Below are 19,613 nucleotides of genomic sequence, written 5' to 3'. Positions count from 1 at the left end.
TTTTTTGAAAATTCCTTGTTTTAATTATTTCAGCTTTTGTAAATAATTTTAACTAAGTCCTTTCGTAAGTTTTATGCTTTCTATTGTTTTACAGCCTTGATCATGAAGTCTCGAAAATTTGGCCAAATAAATGAATAGAATGCTACGCTGGCTGTTTACACTCTTACTGTTTTATTCCTCTGCTCTCTCTCTCTCTCTCTCTCTCTCTCTCTCTCTCTCTCTCTCTCTCTCTCTCTCTCTCTCTCTCTCTCTCTCTCTCTCTCTGCCTCTGTTATGATCTAAACAGTACTTATAAGATCTCACTGCCTCCTTCCTCTCAGACTTCAAAACTGCAAGGTCCCTTTCACCAAGTTATTCTTTTTCAATGTCGCCATGTCACGAGCTCCCTCAAAACACATCCACTTTTTCAAATATTCTTGCTTTTTCACTTTCTTTTACCTCCATAGTATTCACTGATTCACGTCTTATATCTTCATGCTGTCAGAGGTATCATTTACTCCCTCTTACCTGTGAATCAATCATTCCTATTTTTCTACGTGCATACAGCATTAATGTTAGATCTTTCTGGTTTTTCTTTATCATTACATCCTTTCAATTTTCTCTCCTGCAGACACTTTCAAACTGTTTCACAATTAGTAAAAAGACTGGAAGATTTCCCTGAATAGTTTTCTTTTATCATTCCATCCATAAAATATTAAACATGAAATGATTATACAATGTATCTGCTGCTGATGATTGAACTGGGCTTTTGCCACATCTCCTCTGTGTTTAAAAGCCACTTTTACACCGAACGAATCACTTTCTCGTGACCATGCTTTAACACTGGAATGGGTCCCTTTAAAAAAGAAATTAATCACCTTTAACATATTACCTACTATAATGTATGCCCTCACGCTCATTTTATTCTATCATAAACTTCCTCTAGGTCCATGTATATCACTGACGGTTTTTTTTATGTATTCACAAGCTCCTAACACATCAGCTACACACAAACACACACAATACACTCTACACAACCTCTTCCATCTCTGAACCATACATTGCTCTTACCCTACCAGTGTCTCATCTTTGGGCTTACTTTTTCAGGCACTGCCTATGTAATAACCACAATGATTTCTCAACTTATCGAGTTCTTCGAACTCTTGGATACACTTGTCGCTACAAAGCCTGTTTCTTCAAACTCTTGAATACGCTTGTCACTACAAAGCCTGAGATCCAAATGCAAGAATATGAAGACATTCTGACGTCAGTAGCAGATTTGAACCTCCATCCGGAGTGTCAGAAAGAGGTATTATTATCGACCTGACCTCATAGGGACAGGTGTATTGTGGTTATTACAATTACATATGTATCGAGTAAAAAGTAGCAGTAGACTCTCTCTCTCTCTCTCTCTCTCTCTCTATATATATATATATATATATATATATATATATATATATATATATATATATATATATATATATATTTATTTATTTATATATATGTGTGTGTGTATACATATATATGTATATATATATATATATATACATATATATATAATCATAATATTTTTAAAGAATAGTGTTCATAATGTGTAAGTTTCAGGAAAATGGGGATGAGGGAGACATCTATTTATCTTCTATAATAATAAAGTGCAAGTGGATCTTTCTTGTTTGTCCACCACGGTTGGGGGCAGGGTAGGTAGGTGATCGGGATGGTAGTGGAGAATGACACACCCACCCTCCTCCTGCAAACCTGATTGTCTGCTCCAGGTGAGGACGGGGTAGGTAGGGGATGGGGAAGGTAGAGGAGACATGATACAGCCACCCTCCTCTTGCAAATCTGTCTGTCTTCCCGGGGTGGGGGCGGGGTAGGTATGGGAGCGGGAGGCATGGGCAGTGCCGAGTTCCAGCGCAGCGTAGTGCGTACCATCAAGCTCATAGAAAATACTAGGTTCACTGATTGGCAGTTGTTTGTATGGAAGGGCCCTAACATGAAGGGAATATGGATAAAAATGTGGCAGTCCAAAAAGAGTAGCCGGACTTACTTTTAAGAGATGTTGCTGAAAACTGTGTAGGATTTGAAAAAAATAACTCAAAGATGATGAAAGAAAAAATATTATTATATCTAGAAACGTCATCTTCCTTAAACAATTCAACCACTGCAAATCTAGTTTCTCTCTCTCTCTACCCTCTCCAAATCTACAGTATAGTGCACTGTTTATCTATGTTTCCCGAATAGTGTACTGTACTATTTGATCGTACTTATAGCTTAATAACGACAGATACTGATGTAACTCAGTATTTTATCAACATATTAGCTATTTAAGCAATTTTTCCAGATATACAAATTGTCTTTATATAGTCCTAGTGATTGGAATGGAGTGCTTGTAATTTTGACCGACGCTTTAATAGAAGGATTGCTTGTTGATAGTGTACTTGTTTGGTTGCGTACTGAACTGCAAGCCTTGTGTTTACTGATTTCGTGCACACATTGAACTTTTAGACAGTAGTATAATAATGCTTCAGTTAAATCTGGCACAGAATAAAAAGTTGTCATATAGTTAAGGTCATGTGTGGATGAATGGATGTGTGCGTTGGTTCAGTGCCCAACACCACTGCCCTAGAATGCCAGCGGTTTTCAGTCTGATTTATTTTATTAGACTAATTTATTGCACTGTGGATATGGATTTAGAAATCTAGAGTACTCCACAAGTAAGATAATAATTAATTTTATAGTTATGGTCAGCAAAGAAACGAAGCTTTCACAACTGCATACTTGAAGTTTGGCTGTATATATGTGAGTTTCAGTAGTAGAATTCCCAGTGTTCAGTAATCCTAATCCTGGTGGTGTCAAGAATTGTGTTGAAATGGTATAATATGATATTTCTTTTCACAATTTCAATATAGATCTGCAGAAAAAGAAGTTTTTATAGCTGTACAGTATAAATTTTTCATCATTCGCTTTAAACTCACCAAGTGATGAGTTAGTGCGGTGTAGTAGTCCATTAACATTCCCAATCATCTTTACGATAGATGAAAAATGCAACCAATTGTCCATTCACAAAAGGGAGGTTTTCCACGAGCATGTAAGGTTTAAAACAACCTCCTTGTAGCTAGAAGAATTTGACAAGTAGATCACTGATGGCCATACCAGAAGTGACTATGAGGTTTCTTTATTTTTCCCGTTCACAGTGGTTCAGAAATATTTTGAGAGTCAAATGTCGTATTCCCTAATGTCATAACACTCAGGAAATGGACCTTATTGTACAATCTTGGGTCTGCAAATCTGAAGGGTTTCTAAAACCATCGAATTACATCTTGAGTCAATTGTCTTTTTACACTCACCATTGGCTTTCTTTTGTGCAACTAGTCTTTTTAGTATTTTGAGCCAATGCAAGTCAAACATTATGGGGGATAATCCTATACAGAGGTGCAACACTCTTTATTAATCATGCCGCTCTATTTAATATATTTTGCCGCTTCTTAAGTTGTATTTTATGATAGATATAGCTGCAATGGTCCCCACTGTTTTCAACATCATGAAACAAGTTTTTGATAAATGAGAAAGTACAGCCCTTCAGTACATCTGAGTCACGGATCTTGGGTCATACTCATATTTTGGTGATGTGCTCTAGGATGCCTAGAATTTAAAAAAATCTCGTGACAATTCCAAAGATTGTACAGTACTCAAGTTCACGTACGTTGATGGCAAATAAGCCAAACCTCAAATCTGGCAAATGAAATTGACAGATTGAAAACAAGCGAACAACGATGCCATCAGCTGTTCAAGAGGCAATTCATTGATTACTGTTCCCCGCTTTTCAGTGTTGGCTAACTACATTGTGTTTTGTGTTAAACATCAGTTAAGTTTTTTATTGCCTGAATTTTTATAAAAGTGTTACAAATCGGAGTTGGAGAAAGTCTTCCCTGTCACTGGCGGTAACGACCTATGGCCTTGAAGTTTGATGAACATTTCTTATACTGTATGGAAGTCATATTACACTTACATAGTAAGTGTAATGTCATTTGTCATTTAATGTAATTATCCATCTGGTCTAGATAATGTATTAACTGTACATGTTGCAATCTTTCATCTGAATATACACAAGGAGCTGTAACCCAGTGAGATGAAGCCACACGCGTATGTGTATTAGTTCCTCAAAAGAAACTAATACAGTAATAGTACAGACATATTTTACCTATAATGTAATACAATTCTAAAAACGCTTATTGTCAGGAAACCACCGGTACTAATTCATGCCCCATCGTGAATTGTCAGTGCTTTTTAAGAAGAAAAAATCCTTGAAAGTTTTAATTATCAGATATTCACTTACATTCTCCGCCTAATACTGTCAGTGCAGGATTTAATAGCAAATTTTACGTATGATTAAAAAGCTCATCATTTGTTTATCATTGATATCGAACGTTTGTGAAGGATTTTAAATAATACGGAGACCCAACAAGCAGTAAGACAAACGACTAATATGCCAGCCTCTGCTGTGCCACGACGTTCCCACAGAATTGCTAATAGACTATTGAACAATTCTGGAGTTACCTGAAAGAATAACAAGCTGTTTTACAACTTCCATGTTTCAAAGATACTAGATATGTAATATTATTTCTATGTTTATTCAGGCTGAAGAGGCCAACTGATCAAGTTGGCGAAAGCTACCTATATATAAAAATACGCGATGAAACTATTGCGGACTTTATTTTTCCATTTAAGATTACGAGAAAGAGATGATATATCAAACAATACGGAGATGCTATGCATCTTTTCTAATCTTTGAAATCTGTTGTGGATGTCTGATACCTTTCTGTATGCTGAAAACCGAGACACCCAAAGTTCTAAATCTACGACAGACGACTACGCAATCGTTCGGTCACAGGGCGACAACTTTCATATCCCAAAATGGCTGCCTCTCTCACCAACCTTTCACGAAGGGCTTTCCAGACAGCGCTCCTCAACGCGTCAGCCAAAGCGGAAGCACACGGACCATGGAGGTAAAATTATAAGTATTCTTATACAGTTTTACGAAACTGAACGATCTATTTTTATCGTGAGAATTAGGGTACGGATTTCGAGATCGTACCCAAGGGAGGCCGGTTGGGTTGTTTTGGTTTTTAGGCCGCCAGTTCCGAGCCTGTCGAATGAAATTCAAATTCTGGAGAAGGAATTTAGTTGCTTTATTGTAGATTAAAGCCATAATTAAGATTGGTCAAGTGAGATTTTCTAATGTAGACTAAACCGTGCAGTATCCAAAGTACTAACCTTGACTACTCTAGTCCCAGGCGAAGGCAAGGCTAGACTACGCCAGGCGTAAGGCTAGGTTAACTGTCCTTTCCTCATAATGTAGCCCAGGCTACCTACAACCTACATCAGCGTTTCTCAACCGGTGCGCCAAGGCTTACTGGTGTGCCCTGAAAGGGTTGTAGGTGTGTCCTAAGTGATTTTATAACACAAGATTAATCAAGCAAATCTCTTATTGAAAGGGTACAGTTACCACATACGTTGCTCTGAGTCAATCCTTTGCATTTTAAATTTTGAACTAGATGCTGATTACCTTAATCTTTATCATGTTAAGATTAGTGAACCCACTCACAGCAGGGTTCACTATTCTTTACAAGAAGATTATTGGGTTCGTTATTCTTTACATGGAATAATCGGGTTCAGCTGTTCTAGACATGAACACTTCGGTACCGGACATTTAATCCCCAAGGGGCTGGTACTAAAGGCGAAATACATTTGGACCCCTGGGGCTAGCACTAAACACGGCAAAACCATGTAGATGAATCATTGTTCCGCTGTGTTTAGTACTAGCCGGAGATGTTGAGTTCACTAATCTTGACATGATCCGATAATCCTTTTGCTTTTCCCATCCTCAAGGGATTTAAATTGGTCTTCTTCATCATCTCTCATGGATGGTTTTTCCAAGATTTTATCTCAATGTTAGAAGTATATAACATTGAGATTAAATTTTCTTTACTAATGTTAAGCTAAGCTATTAGATTAAATTGTCTTTACTAATGTTGAACTCAGATAAAAGGGACAGCCTAGAAAGGGAATATTCTTCCTGAGCTGACGGGGCTGCTGCACTACTTAAAGCTCACATTCAGGAAACCTGGGTGATTTATAATATTAAAAACAAAAATTGACTGCCCATAAAGTGGATAAATTTTTAAGCAAGGAGCACGTAAGTGATGAGCTTTATTCTAATGGTGAAACTAGTTCTAGTGTAATAAAGTGCCCATTCAAGATAAAGACGACTAGGTTCATCGAAAGTATGACAAAAGTTATTTAAGTTATTGTTTCACTGGGATGAGAGGAAATCAGCCTGGATGGAGAGTTCAAACAAGCTATTGTTTTCACATCACATTGGATGAAGAGGGAATTGAGCAACAAGGATGGAAAATGTGCAATAAAGTATCGGAAGAAATTTCTGATCCTTCCTAGTAAGTTAAAAAAAAACGATTTTGGAAATGTATTTTTGAAATGTTTAATATTGATGAAAATCTGTGCAATAAGAAGCATCAGAAATTCATTCTTTGCAATTCAAGACAATGAATCAGAGACATAACCAACAAAGTGCAACTGTTGGCATTTATTCACTTTATGATGGAGGTGAAATAGTAAGTCGGTTTCTTTGTTGCAAAGAATTGACTACCGCTACTAAAGGTGAAGACATTTTTCATGTTTTGATTAACCATTTTGAGATCTGGAATTTATCCTGAAACTTGTGTGTCCAGATTTGTACTGATAGAGTTCCACCAGTGGTATTAAAGGTCTTGTATTGTGTGTAAAATGACAAAATCCAAACATTATAACAACTCGCTGTTTCTTGTACAGAAAAGTGCTAATGGCAAAAATGCTGGACACTAAATAGAAGTTTCTGATCAATTTGTAGTAATGGTTAATTTCATTCAAACTAGACCAGTAAAAGTTTGTATATATGAACTACTTTGTGAAAATATGGATTCGCAGCACAAGCGCTTACTTTTGCATACAGAAGTGAGATGGTTATCAAGAGGTTAGGTACTCTGTTGTGTACGTGAACTTCGACAAGAACTACTGTACTTGCATATTTTCAGAAAGAAAAAGAGGAGCTGTAGTAGTAACTTTTGCCAACTTCTTGATTGTGAATTTTGGATCTCAGAGGTGGACTACTTGACTGAAGTGTTCCAACACTTAAATACTTTTGATGTATCTGTGCAAAAGGGAAATGAAAATCTCTCAGCAGCAGACAGAAGAAAAGCATTCCAGAAAAAGCTAATGAATTGGAAAAGGAAAGTAAGTTCAAGCTGTTTGGAAATGTTTCCTCCTTTGGTTAGAAAAGGATATGGAAATGATTTAATCCCTCTAATAGTGGATCATTGAACAACTATGAGAAGTAATTTGAGTTCTTATTTTCCATCTGTAAATAGTGAGCAATATGATTGGATTCACAGCCTTTTTATTGACATTTTGACTGATGACGTTGGCTTATCATTAATAGAAGAGGAGCTGGCCACTGTATCTGCTGATCATGGCTTATGAATCAAACAGAGAGAGAGAGGCCCATTCATCAGGGTAGGATTTCATTCAAAGACGAATATCTTTCAATAGCTTGTAAAGCATTAAGTATTTTATTGCAGTTTTCCCCATCATACCTCTGTGAATGAGGATTTTCTGCACTTAACCAACATTAAATGTAAAAATACTAGATGAAATGTTTGATGTATTGATGAGGAAATGACTGTACACTTATCATATATAAGGTCTGATATTTAAAAAATTGCCAAAGCCCATGAAGCACAGGTTTCACACAAGCATACTTAAATATAAAATATATTGTAATGCCCTGAAAATAAATGCTTATTTTGAGAACTTTATTATTTGTTTGTAATTTTGTAGTTAATTTTATTTTATTGAAATTCAGTGTTGCTCAGAGTTTTAATTACTCAACAAGTGTGCTTTGAAGTAAAAAAAAAAAAAAAAGGTTGAGAAATACTGACCTACTCTATCAGCTAAGGCAGTATTATGGTACATCATCCCCCCTCCAATTGCATGAACTAAACCTCTATATGTCTCAGGCTACTCTTTTTTTTTTTTTTTTTTTTTTTATGCTATCATAAGGTAGCTCTGGGTAGTATGCAGACAGGGGTAGGAGTTGGTAATTTCGCCTCCGAGTGAAAACTGTCAATGTTAAGTGTTATCTGGGGGAGTCCAGGTAAGGGCACAACACCCAAAGTCAGGTTAGGAAGGGAAGTTGTGGTTGGGTCAGGGTACAAAGCTCTAGGAAAGGTTAGGTTAAGATTGTTTTCGTTGGGTTGTAGCCAGTGCCATGCCACCTGTCTAAATGGAAATTTAGTTCTGCCTGTCTGTTTCTGATATTCAGTCTCATTTTTTTTGGGGCTGTCCAGATAGAGGCAAAGGTCAGGGCACAACATTCTTAATTTAGGTTTGGAAGATATGATCTGGTTAGGGCAGGCACAGCATTTTAGGAAAGGTTAGGTTTGGCCCATTTTCAGATTTTCACAGTCTGATTTCTCATGCCTACCCATGTCTCCCTACTCTTCATCCACTCCGGTAGCTTCCTAGGCCTATTGTATGTATATTTAGTATTGGTAATTCTATGGAAGAGCTCTGTGCAGAGATATTGTTTATTAATGAAAATTTTTGAGTCAACAATTATAGAAAAATTCACTGAAATATTGAGAAATTTATCATCTTTTGTTTGTTTTATGCAGAAAAGCTCCACAGAATTTTATGTTTAGTACCAGTCCCTTGGGGATGAGTGTAGAAACATAAACTAAAGACAGTAAATTTATCGCATGATTTCGGTGAGTTTACAAAGTTATAGAATAAGTTGTTTAGCATGTCCCAAACCTCCCAACAAATACCACTCACATGATCGATTTCCGTAAAATCATTGACTGATGATTTTACAGAGGAAAAGCAAATTTTCTCAAGCCCTGAGTTGACTTGAACCCCAACATGCAGCATCTTGCTCCTTTAGTTCTGGAGATGGCTGTTCCATGACTCCCCGATCGCCCTATTACCACCTGGTCACGTGGAATTTAAACTCTGCCAGTCGTATCCCAGTTGACCCTGTTGAGGGGTTAGTGCCATCAGTGCCACTCCCTTGGTGCACTATAGGCATTACTTAAGGTTCTTTGCAGCGTCCCTTCGACTCCGAGTTGCAACTTCTTTCATTCCTTTTACTGTACCTTTGTTCATATTTTCTTTCATCCATCAGACTTTCCACCCTCTCCAATAATTGTTTCTTAGTGCAACTGGAAGGTGTTTCATTTGTTACACCCTTCAAATCATCTTACTGTCTTCTATTCTATTTTATGACCAGTTGACTTAGGTCACACACTGGGCTTACTGATTTTTTTAAAATCCAACCAATCAAAATTAAGTCATTGAAGAAAATACAGGAATGCATCCTAACCTTAGCTTATCTTCTTCAACCAAACATAAGGTGCCAGATGTTTAAAGCCGTGTTTGGTGGCCTTGGAACCCTCCTGCCCCATCCTAACCTGACCTAGGGCACCATAAACTATGTTAGTGAAATACGGAAATTTGGGTGAACGATGGCCAGAGGCTTTATCTGGTGAAGCAGTCCTCCATTCACAGGTTGACCAGGGTCATGCCTTAAAATTTTTTTTTTTTTTTTTTTTTTTTTTTTTTTTTTTGCCAATAGAAATCAGATTTTGATATGCCCTCTGAGATCTAGGCCTACTTTTGTCCATTTTGAATGTCATCCCTAGGTCACTGGTTGTGTGATAGTGGTGTGATGATTAATTAATTTCTTGTGAACAACTTTGTTACATCCATGCCCCCAAGTTGGAGGTTTTATTCTCCAAGATTGAAAGTGAATTGTGCTAGTTTTTATATCAGAACAGCTGGTTAGATAATTTCAGTGGTATGTGTAGTTCATATATGGCAATATGTATTACCCTTACAATGGATTCTAGACTCACAATGGTACATTTCCAAAAAGGAGGAATGTTTTGGCAGACCAGCTCAGGTACCTAGGGTCCTTACTCCTTTGCAGGGAAAAGCTGTTTAGGCTCAGATGAACACTGGTGTTCTACACTTCCAGTGCCAGTCACTGGGATGGCCCTAGAGGACACCTTCCATCACCTCAAGCACAACCTGGATGTTTCACCTTTCTTCTAGCAGGCTGATCAGCCATATGTTGATCACCCTGGAGCCCAGAATGACCCTGATTGTTCTTCAGTGACCCCATGCTGAGTGGTTTCCCATTCTGCTGGGTTGCTTGGTAGGCCCATTCTCTCAACCAGGGAAAGTGGGCCATTGTCTGTGACTAGTATCTTAGAAGTGTATCTCTCCTATCAGAACGTGTGTGTACTGGATTTTGGACATCCTTGTCTACCTTTTTGGAGACAAGATCCTCTCATTCTTCTTGGTGAAAGACTATTGCTGCATTTGAGCCAGGCTTTCATATTGAAGGGTATATACAGGGTGTTTTGAAATTAGAGCCCCCACCTCTACAGCATAAACTAAAATTGATATGGACAAAAACAAAAGTAATTCAGAACAGGTATTTATTTAAGTTTCTCTCTGAGTATTTAATATTTTGTGTGACCTCCATCTGCCTGTACCACAGCCTGCATTCTTGAGGGGTATGATGTCTTTTGACTCCTGAGAAAGGACTTCAGGCCTTCCAAGATTCCACTCTTTTGTGATGACAGTCATATGGATTTTTGTTCCAGTTTCTTTTAACAAAGGATTTGTCTCTTTAATGTATTTAGCTATCCAGGAATGTGAAATGAAGGATGTGCCATTCACTCTCTCTGAAGGTCATAGCAGCTTAATCCATCAGGTTTCCTTCATTAGAGACCTCTGTCAGTCTGAAAATACAAGGTAAAATGAAAAACAGTAATAGAAACTTGGACTGAGATTTCATAACTTTCAAATTGTTCTGTGGAGGGGCCTCTAATTTCAAAACACCGGTATATACTGTATTTTGATTTCATTGAAAGAGACCTGCCCTTGATAAGGGCTATGATTTTTGGAATTAGATGTGGCTTTCACTCTCCACAGCTTGTGCCTGACAACCTGCCCTTGATAGATAGTTTGAAGATGTGGCTTTCACTCTCCACAGCTTAACTCAGGTGCCTTATGAGACCTAGAGGGAGGTCTTGGACTGAGATTTCATACTCAAATGCCTTCCTGCTAAACCAAGATATATTTTCTTTAAATCTTCAGGGTTATAGATAGATAGTGAAGAGACAGCCTTCGCAGACAGAGACAGACAAATTTTAGGGAAGGGTGATAAATGAATATGAGGAATAAAAGGTAGACCTTTGATATACACATAACTTTATTTCAGATGTCAGTAGAAAGCAGGAACGAATTTGCTCGTCGTGAACATTTGCAGGCCGGAAAATTCCACAACTGCACTAAAAAACTGTTCCACATTTTAGTTGATACCAAAATATAACTCCTAGGAAACTTAGTATTCTTAGGCCTTGTACTGGAAAATGGCACATTGTTGCAACAGCCAGCTTATTATTGTGAGCAAAAATATCCAAGTCAGATGCCCTCCTGGAGTCCTTAACCCAGCCTGACTTAGAGCACTGTAAAATTAAGTTGCATACTTCCTTCCCCAATTACAGTCCTGCAAAATTACTAAAACTTGTTTTTTGGGTAATATCCATGCACCTTCTTCTTAGATTTTGTAGTTCAGCCACAGACATTCCTGTATGGTCTAATCTATCTGTTCATTAATTCTGCATCACTGTGTCTTATATTGTAATCCCAAAACATTCTACAATATGTGCTTCATGGCATTTGGCTGCAGTGGTTAACAGTTGAGTAGTTACACTTGCACCAGTTTGTTCTGTGACTAATCTTATTCTCATTAACTAGTAAGCCTAACAAAGTCAAGGAAATTTAAGAAATATTTAGATAGTAACTTTCAGCTTGAAGCTTAAGTTTTAGGAATTCACTTGCAATAGTTTGTTGTTCTGTCTACTCTTATCCTCGTTAACTGATAAGCCTAACAGAGTCAAGGAAGTTTATGAAATGTTTAGATAGTAACTTTGTGCTTGAAACTGAAGTTTTAGGAATTCCTGTGAAGTAAAAACTCTTAGTGTTGCTGCGAAGCATTGTTAACAACACTCCTGGCTGTTAGAGTTAAAATCCAGGATTCTTTAATGTTTTTATTAATCTAATAGTTTTATTTACCAAGGTGTTGAATATTAAGGACTGACTAAGATTTGTGCTAGTTGAAGGATATTGGATACCTTCATTTTGTCCTTCCTAATTTTTTTTTTTGTATGAGATGAATTTGTATATTTATTTCAGTTATTGATGGTTGATTGTACTTGTATTTGTGATTTTTTTTGTAGACACATGGATAATTTAATGTTTTGATATTTTGTGTATTTTTTTAATATGGTATATTTAATGTCTTTAGTGTTGGGCTTCCATTATCATTACTACTATAATTTTTTCAGCTGCTAGCATGAAGCAGTGGAAAATGGTCTCTCTCTTGGTGGCACTACCTTCAGTTGGCCTGTGCATGGTCAATGCATTTGTTGGTCATGAACATGAAGAACGTGATGAGTTTGTCGCCTACGAGCACTTGCGTCTCCGAAATAAGGTAATTGTTGTTTGGAGCTTTAGATACAAATGATAACCTTGGATCTATAATTCAGTCACTCATATCTTTCTTGCGTCTCATCTTCCACTAATATCTAGTCATCTCCAGTCTCCTCGAACACAGTGGGTTTCATGAAGGTAGGTCTGAGTTTTCCAACTCTTATGTCCAAAAAATCCCAGTTGACACTATCTCATAAAAAATCCCAGTTGACAGTATCTCATAGTATTTCCCAAAATGTTGTGCAAAGGACATGTCCAAGCCCATCTCCATCTCACTTTCTTCATTATCTTCCTTTATGGGCCTTTTTTAATTTCCCTTATGTTAGTACTGTTAACTCTCTGCCTCAAAATATTGTTTTTAAAGCTTAGTTCTCAAGCAACACAGATCTTACTAGACTAATGTTCTATTATACTTTGTTTCTACAGATTTAAAAATCACCTTTTTTCAGACATTATGGTTAGAATGTTCTGCCAAGGACTGTTAGTTTGGACTGATTGGTCTTATAAATAGCATGGGAAAAGATCTTTGAGCTTTTGGGGAACTCAAGTGATCAGCTTGTTTGCCACAGTGGGGAGGAACCATTGACTGCCTTGGAAAAAGAGTTCCAGGAATCTGTGGAACAAGCTGGATGTCCGTACCTCATCTGTTTGTCTGATTCACTTAGTGATCAGCAGAGTGGCTGTTACCCCTTATCTTGGGTAACCCTGGTAGCTAGTTGTTGGCTCCATGCTGAGTGGTATCTATGTGTTGGCTCTGGTTGGGACACAGAGATTCCCCATTGGCTTACTGTTCCCTGTTGGCTACCCAGTGTAAAGTAGCCTCAACTAATGTTTACCAGGGAGTGCCACATCTCTGATTGGTGTTATAGACAGGGTCTCTCTCTCATTGGAACTACAGTGCAGCAGATCAGGGACTTACTCATCCACCATTGGTGAGACAAGCTCCACTCAATCATCTGCTTGCAAGCCTATTGCTCTGCCTTGAGCCAGGTCTGACTGAAGGGCATGGACACCTCTTCCTTTGTAAGCCTCTACGCTTCCTTTGTTTCCATCATAAATTATTTAAAATGTTTTTAACCAATTATCTCTTGAGCCATATTCTATCAGATTTTTTTGTGTCCAGATATGTTGTGTATATCTTTTACCCCTTATTGTCAACCTTCTTACAGTCCTTGCTCATAGGAGCTTTGAATAGTTTTGCCCCCCTCATTTGCTTAGGCCTCTGAAATGCCTTCAAGGCATTTTCTGCTAGGCTTAGCCTCATAGCAGTTGATGAAGTCATCAGGTTCTTATGAGAGATTCAGGAATATTTTGGTTACCTCCCTCTTGAGAATTTGTTATTGGGGAGCTGGATAAGTGATTTTGTGCCCCTTGGAAGCCTTGCAGCACTATCTAATAAAATCCAACATCTTAGGCCATAGTGTTGGGGTCTTGTAATGGTGCTGGCAGGCACCAGGTGTCAAGAACACCTTTCTTTCTGGCTTCTAGAAGCCCTCAAACAGACACAGTTCATCCTGTTAGAAGAACATTAGTCTAGTCTTGGCAAGAGCTCATGAAACCAGGGGCATTGTCTTTAGTCATTTGGAGATTTCACAGTTACTAAGGGGAAATGTACAACAGTACCAGACCTCCCACAAGTCCTAGACACCTCTAGGACCTGAGTTGGCTGCTGATTAAGTCCCTCTGTTTCCCTTTCTGTATTGGGTGTGGGAGGTGGTAAAGCTATCAGCTGAACCCATCATTTCATGTTCAATTCAGATACTAGCTGCATTCCAACTTGGTGTTACCAGATCTTAGGGCAACACTTGGGTTGCCAGAGTTTTCCTGAAGTGAGAGTTCAAACACCTTACGCTGGCTCAGGGTTGTATCAGTCTTGCATCCCTCTGCCAGATTGTATAAGAGGTTACAGGAGTCATTGTTCTTCTACCCCTAATCATCCCCAGGGGCATGGATCTTTTGTGTGTATATGCAGCTCACCAGTCAGTTTAGAGACTATCCTCTCTCTTGAGCAGTGAGTCTCCTACATAAAAAATGAAATTTTGTATTTCCATAGGAACAAAGCTCCTCTCGCACAAAAAGCTTTTTGCCTAAAGTACTTGGATGGTACAAGACAGGAGGTTGAATGGGTGAGCAACTGGCTGTCTCTCTCCCATCTTCCTTTCTTCCCTCCTCTGACCACTTTTCATTATAAAACATATGAGAAGGGCAAACACTCAGCCTAGGTAAAATAACATTCTCATATAGCACTTCCACTGTTGACTGCAACTTCATTTGACCTCAGTAACATTTACTTTGCTTCCACTTTATTCATTGTTAATATCATTTAGCTTTCATGCTTAATGGGAATGCTGTGGTGATGTAAGACCTTCCATAGTACTGGTTGGGATGCTGTCAGTTACCCATAGGTAATCAAGGAAAGCTATCAGAAAGGAATTTTGAAATTCCATACTAATGCACAAAATTGTAATGCAAATATTAGATCTGTGCAACTTTAGCCTTTTCTAAAACCAGTTTGTTCATCCCTTAGGCTTTTTATCTGTTTCTTTCTGCAGCCTGTTCCTTTTACTATATCTCCGTTCATATTCTCTTTCTTCTATCTTACTTTCCACCCTCTTCTATGAGTATTTCCAGTGCTGAATGATCTTAGGTCCCAGCACTTGGTCTTTGCCCTAAATTTTATTTTCCAGTTTCTCCAGCCTGTTCAGAATGATATTGAATATTTTCTTGATTACAGTTGTACAGTAAGTGCAATGCCTCTGTAATTGCCACATTCAGTAGGTCACCTGTATTTGGTACTGCCAACAACTGATTCATAGTGCAGCTGCGAGGTTTTCTTCCTGTTACACCTTTCAAATTTGTACTGTCAATTTCCTTTTCAGTGCTGAATGAACTCATTGGTTCCAGTGTTTGGCCTTTGGCCTAAATTCTGTATTCAGTTCAGTTCAATTGTATTTGGTACCTAGCTCTAAAATCCAATTCTCAATCATCAGGCATTACTGCCTTGTTCCATGTTCTGCAAAACAATGTAGTAATATCAGAGTTGTCATTTCAGTTTTGGCTAAAGTTATCTCTGCAGTGATTTCATCATCATTTTGTGTTTTCCATCTCCCTATTTACCTTTCTTGAACACGTTCAGGTCTTCGTCAGCTTTTGGTATATCAACCAAATTACTTCCGCATACCTCTTATTTAAGATTTCAAAAAGAATTTGTATGTTTTTGTCTGTTATTATTGACCCATCCCTCTTTGACAGGTACTTTCCCCTTCCTCTTCTCTTTTGGATATTCAGTCAATTCTTTTGAATACTTGGCTTTGTCAATATCATGAGTCCCTCTCCAAATATTTTCTCCTATCCTCTTGGTCTTCGTTTCACTTCAATATCCAGACTGGAGTACATAAACATTCTACATTGCATTCATTTTCTCCTGAAATTTGTGTCCATGTACCTTGTGCTTCTGTATTTTCTTTATTGTATCACAGTTCCTGTCTTATATCCAAGGTTTCTGCCTTGTTACTCCATATCCAAGTACTTCTTTTATAGCAGATTCATATACATTCCTGATCAGTCCTCATTGATTGCATGCTCCTCATCAGATATGGTGGTCTAGAACTGCATATCTATTTCAAGATCCAATTGTAAAAGCCACCTGATGTTCATCTTCAAAAGGCTTGACTGTATCAAATGTAGATACTCTGTAAAATTTTTTTGAAGGCTTTTAATTTCAACTTGTGGCAGTTCTTCCGTAGGTCCTAAAATTCCTCTTGTGATCTTTTGGTATTAACTGCTGTACAGTGTAATTGGCCTTTATGACTGCCAACAGATGTCAAGTATAGTTATAGGTGTGCCTTTTTTTTTTTTTTTTTTTTTTTTTTTTTTTTTTTTTTTTTTTTAAAGAGTACCTTTAACTACCAAATTATTTGCAGCAAAAAAACCTGTAAATTGCACAGCATTTTTGTTTGTAGTGTCTTTCAGGCCTTCCTTACACGTCCTATGGTATTCCATCTGTAACATTCTGCATTTCAAAATAAGTTTCACCTTTTATTTATTTTGAGGGGTAATTCATTGGTGCATAGCACACTGATACGTATATTGCACCATAATGATTTAAATTTTGTCAGAAGTAATTACAGCTCACAGCTGTCCTGTCAGTCAGTGTCCTTTTTGCCTTCGTCATTAAGATCATGCGTACTCCACCAGTTATATCTGTTCTTTCTAAGTAAATACATACTCTACCCCCAGTCACTTTTCAAAATATTTGGTCACTTTTCAAAATATTTGGCACTGTTTTTCACAAACAACTAAGATGTCCATTCCACATCTCATGAATTTTCTACCAAGAATCTTAAAACATACACAAGGTAGCAAACTACACTCTTGGTGGAGGAAAGAATTTTGAAAAACATGAATATGGGGCTGAGGACAAGAATCAGTAGTTCAGAAATTCTAAGGACAAGTCTGTCCAACTACTCATATTGTAGAAAATACTCGACGTAATAATCCATCAGATTTTTTAAACTAGTGTTCACTGCTTTTCTTAGGTGTTTATTGATAAAAGAAATAGCTTAATGTCTGTACATGGTAATTTTAGTTCAAGAATGGTAATTAGTACAATATTGCCATTTTTATTAGCTAACATTCATTCTTTTGGACATCCAGGTAGGTATGGCAAGGGCACAGCCATTAGTTTTGGTTCAGTAAATGGTCAGAGAAGATTGAACCATTGATGTTATTGCTGAGACATCCATGGTTTCATTAGTTGAAATTTTGATACTATTGCTGAGACATCCATGGTTTCATTAGTTGAAATTTTGATACTATTGCTATACGTAAGTGAAGTTATACTTTGAGCATTAATGAGTGCTGTGCTCCAGTAAATTTAATAGGTATGGTTAGATATAGGTTAGTTTGCAAATGTGTGTGGTTTTTGAAGTTGAATTTACTAGTTGAGAAGTACAGTACAAAAAATTGAATAAAATGGTCTTAAATGAATCAGGTCTTAAATTAGAGGTTTCTTTATAAAAATGTTAACAAATTACAGTTATGGGTAGTTGGATAAGTTTTTGAATATTAAATTGTAAAATTTGAGAATATATTGTTTGATATCTTGTAAAAGATTAAATTTTATTTTTTGAATGCATCAGTATTAAATTTGCAGTACCAATTAGAGACACTGGCACAAAATTTGAATTGGTCTTATGTAAGGAACAAAGATGCACTGTATGTGAAGGTGATCAGCAGCCAACCCATCTTAATAAGAAATCAGACGAAAAGGAGTCTGTTCACGCTAACAAAATGGTCAAAGTTTCATGGAAAACTGATTGATTCATTATAAACAGAAGAGTTGTCAGTGATGAGGCTGTGTTGTTAAGATTATAACTTTGGTGTTGAAGTTGTGAATCATTAACAAACACATCAATATAGTTCAGGTGAGGCATGATGCTATTTGTTTTGTGATGATCTCTAATCTTTCAAGTTAATCTCTTAATTTTTTCCACTATATATTTATAAAATATGAATGCTAGTCTTTATATGGAGAATGGGAAACCTACTGATGAGGTTTGTGTGTCTGTTTTTACTAAAGCTTTAGTGAAGTTATGTTCAACTTGTCTAATGTTTGGCACTGTCTAGTATACAGCAAAGTTGTCCATATATATAAATATTTTTTATTCCAGCTGGTCATTAAAAAAAATATTTTGGGCCAACCATATGAGGAGTTTAGAATGTTAACAAGAGTATTTTGGTTGAAATACTTATTAATAATAGAAAATTAAGACTTTCTGGGTTTACCCCTACTTTTTATGGTGAAGACTAGTACAGCACTACCATTTTATTTTACAGAGATTCCCTTGGGGTGAAGGCCAGAAGTCTCTCTTCCACAACTCCCATGTCAATCCTCTTCCCGATGGCTATGAAGAGCATTAGATTTATTTAGAATGTTAATTCTATTTAACTGAAATATTTCCATGAGTATTTTATATAATGGCTGATTGTATGTTTGGTTTAAATCTCTTGTAAATATGTGTAAGAATTTAAAGTAATTTAGAGTTCTAAGTGCAACATTGAATCGTATTGCTGGATGCCCTAATACTGAAGCTATGATAAAAGTTTCAATGATGTATAGAGTTTGATTCTCCCATTAAGTTATTTATTTGTATGTAGGCTTCTTAGTGGGTGATGAAGCCATAAGTAAAGTTAGTGTGCTGTTTTTGTCAATATTATAAGAAAAGTAGTGATGCTTACTTTATCTCAGGATTCTTTGTGCCACAGCAGCAATAACAGGTATGATCATCAGCATCACCCTGGTGATTATCTTTAAGCATATCTTGATTCGCTGTTTTATTAAGGTACAAATAACAGTGAAATTGTTATTAGGTAGGTTAGTGTAGAGGTACACATTAGGACTCTTATCCCATCACCACCTTACCATACAGGTAAGGACCCCTGCTGGCATGTGGCTGGTTTAATCTAAACTAACCATTAGTTGTAAAACAAATTATGAGTGGCCAAGTTTTAACTAATGACAATCAAAAAGTCAATATTGAATTGTTTACATGTGATATATGCATATTTTAATTGACAGTTGAATGAGAGTGATGGATTTTATGGAAGCTGAAGTAGCATCGAAGCTAGAGCACTTCAGTTACCCCAGATTCAATATGCACTGAAATGTATCCTCATATCTGACCGTTAATTTTTTAAGCTTGGGATCAAGTGCTCTAGGTTTGAGGTCACACGATAAGCTTGAAAAGAATAAATCTTTGTTATATTGATTAAGGATGTACATCTTTGGGAAAATGTTCAGCACACTGAGTGGATTTGAAGCATGTGCTAGTTCTAGTGATTTTCCTTAGTGTGTCAAGTTTCAGCAGACTGATTAGTAACCAGTTGCATTTTATATTTTATAACATTTCATAGCATCTTTTGATAAGAGAAAGGCAGTATAAAAATACTGAGAAACTGGCCAACTCTGCTTCTGCTGTAGATCAGTGATCGAGACCTCATGTTCTACATTTAAT

The 19,613-nt window shown here is 37.1% G+C and overlaps 1 protein-coding gene across 1 annotated transcript; it reads left to right on the top strand.

Annotated features, from left to right (window-relative positions):
• Nucleotides 1–4,783: 4,783 nt before the first annotated feature.
• Nucleotides 4,784–18,648, top strand: LOC136830911 (cytochrome c oxidase subunit 6A2, mitochondrial-like). Its single transcript, XM_067090884.1, has 3 exons — nt 4,784–4,986; nt 12,413–12,598; nt 18,436–18,648. Exons 1-3 carry the CDS (start codon nt 4,894–4,896, stop codon nt 18,517–18,519), a joined length of 363 nt encoding a protein of 120 aa, XP_066946985.1. The 5' UTR covers nt 4,784–4,893; the 3' UTR covers nt 18,520–18,648.
• Nucleotides 18,649–19,613: the final 965 nt, after the last annotated feature.

Source organism: Macrobrachium rosenbergii, chromosome 47 (genome assembly GCF_040412425.1).
Source record: "Macrobrachium rosenbergii isolate ZJJX-2024 chromosome 47, ASM4041242v1, whole genome shotgun sequence".
Taxonomy (NCBI): domain Eukaryota; kingdom Metazoa; phylum Arthropoda; class Malacostraca; order Decapoda; family Palaemonidae; genus Macrobrachium; species Macrobrachium rosenbergii.
The sequence above is the reverse complement of the archived record's forward strand: the minus strand, read 5'-3'. Positions and strand labels throughout refer to the sequence as shown.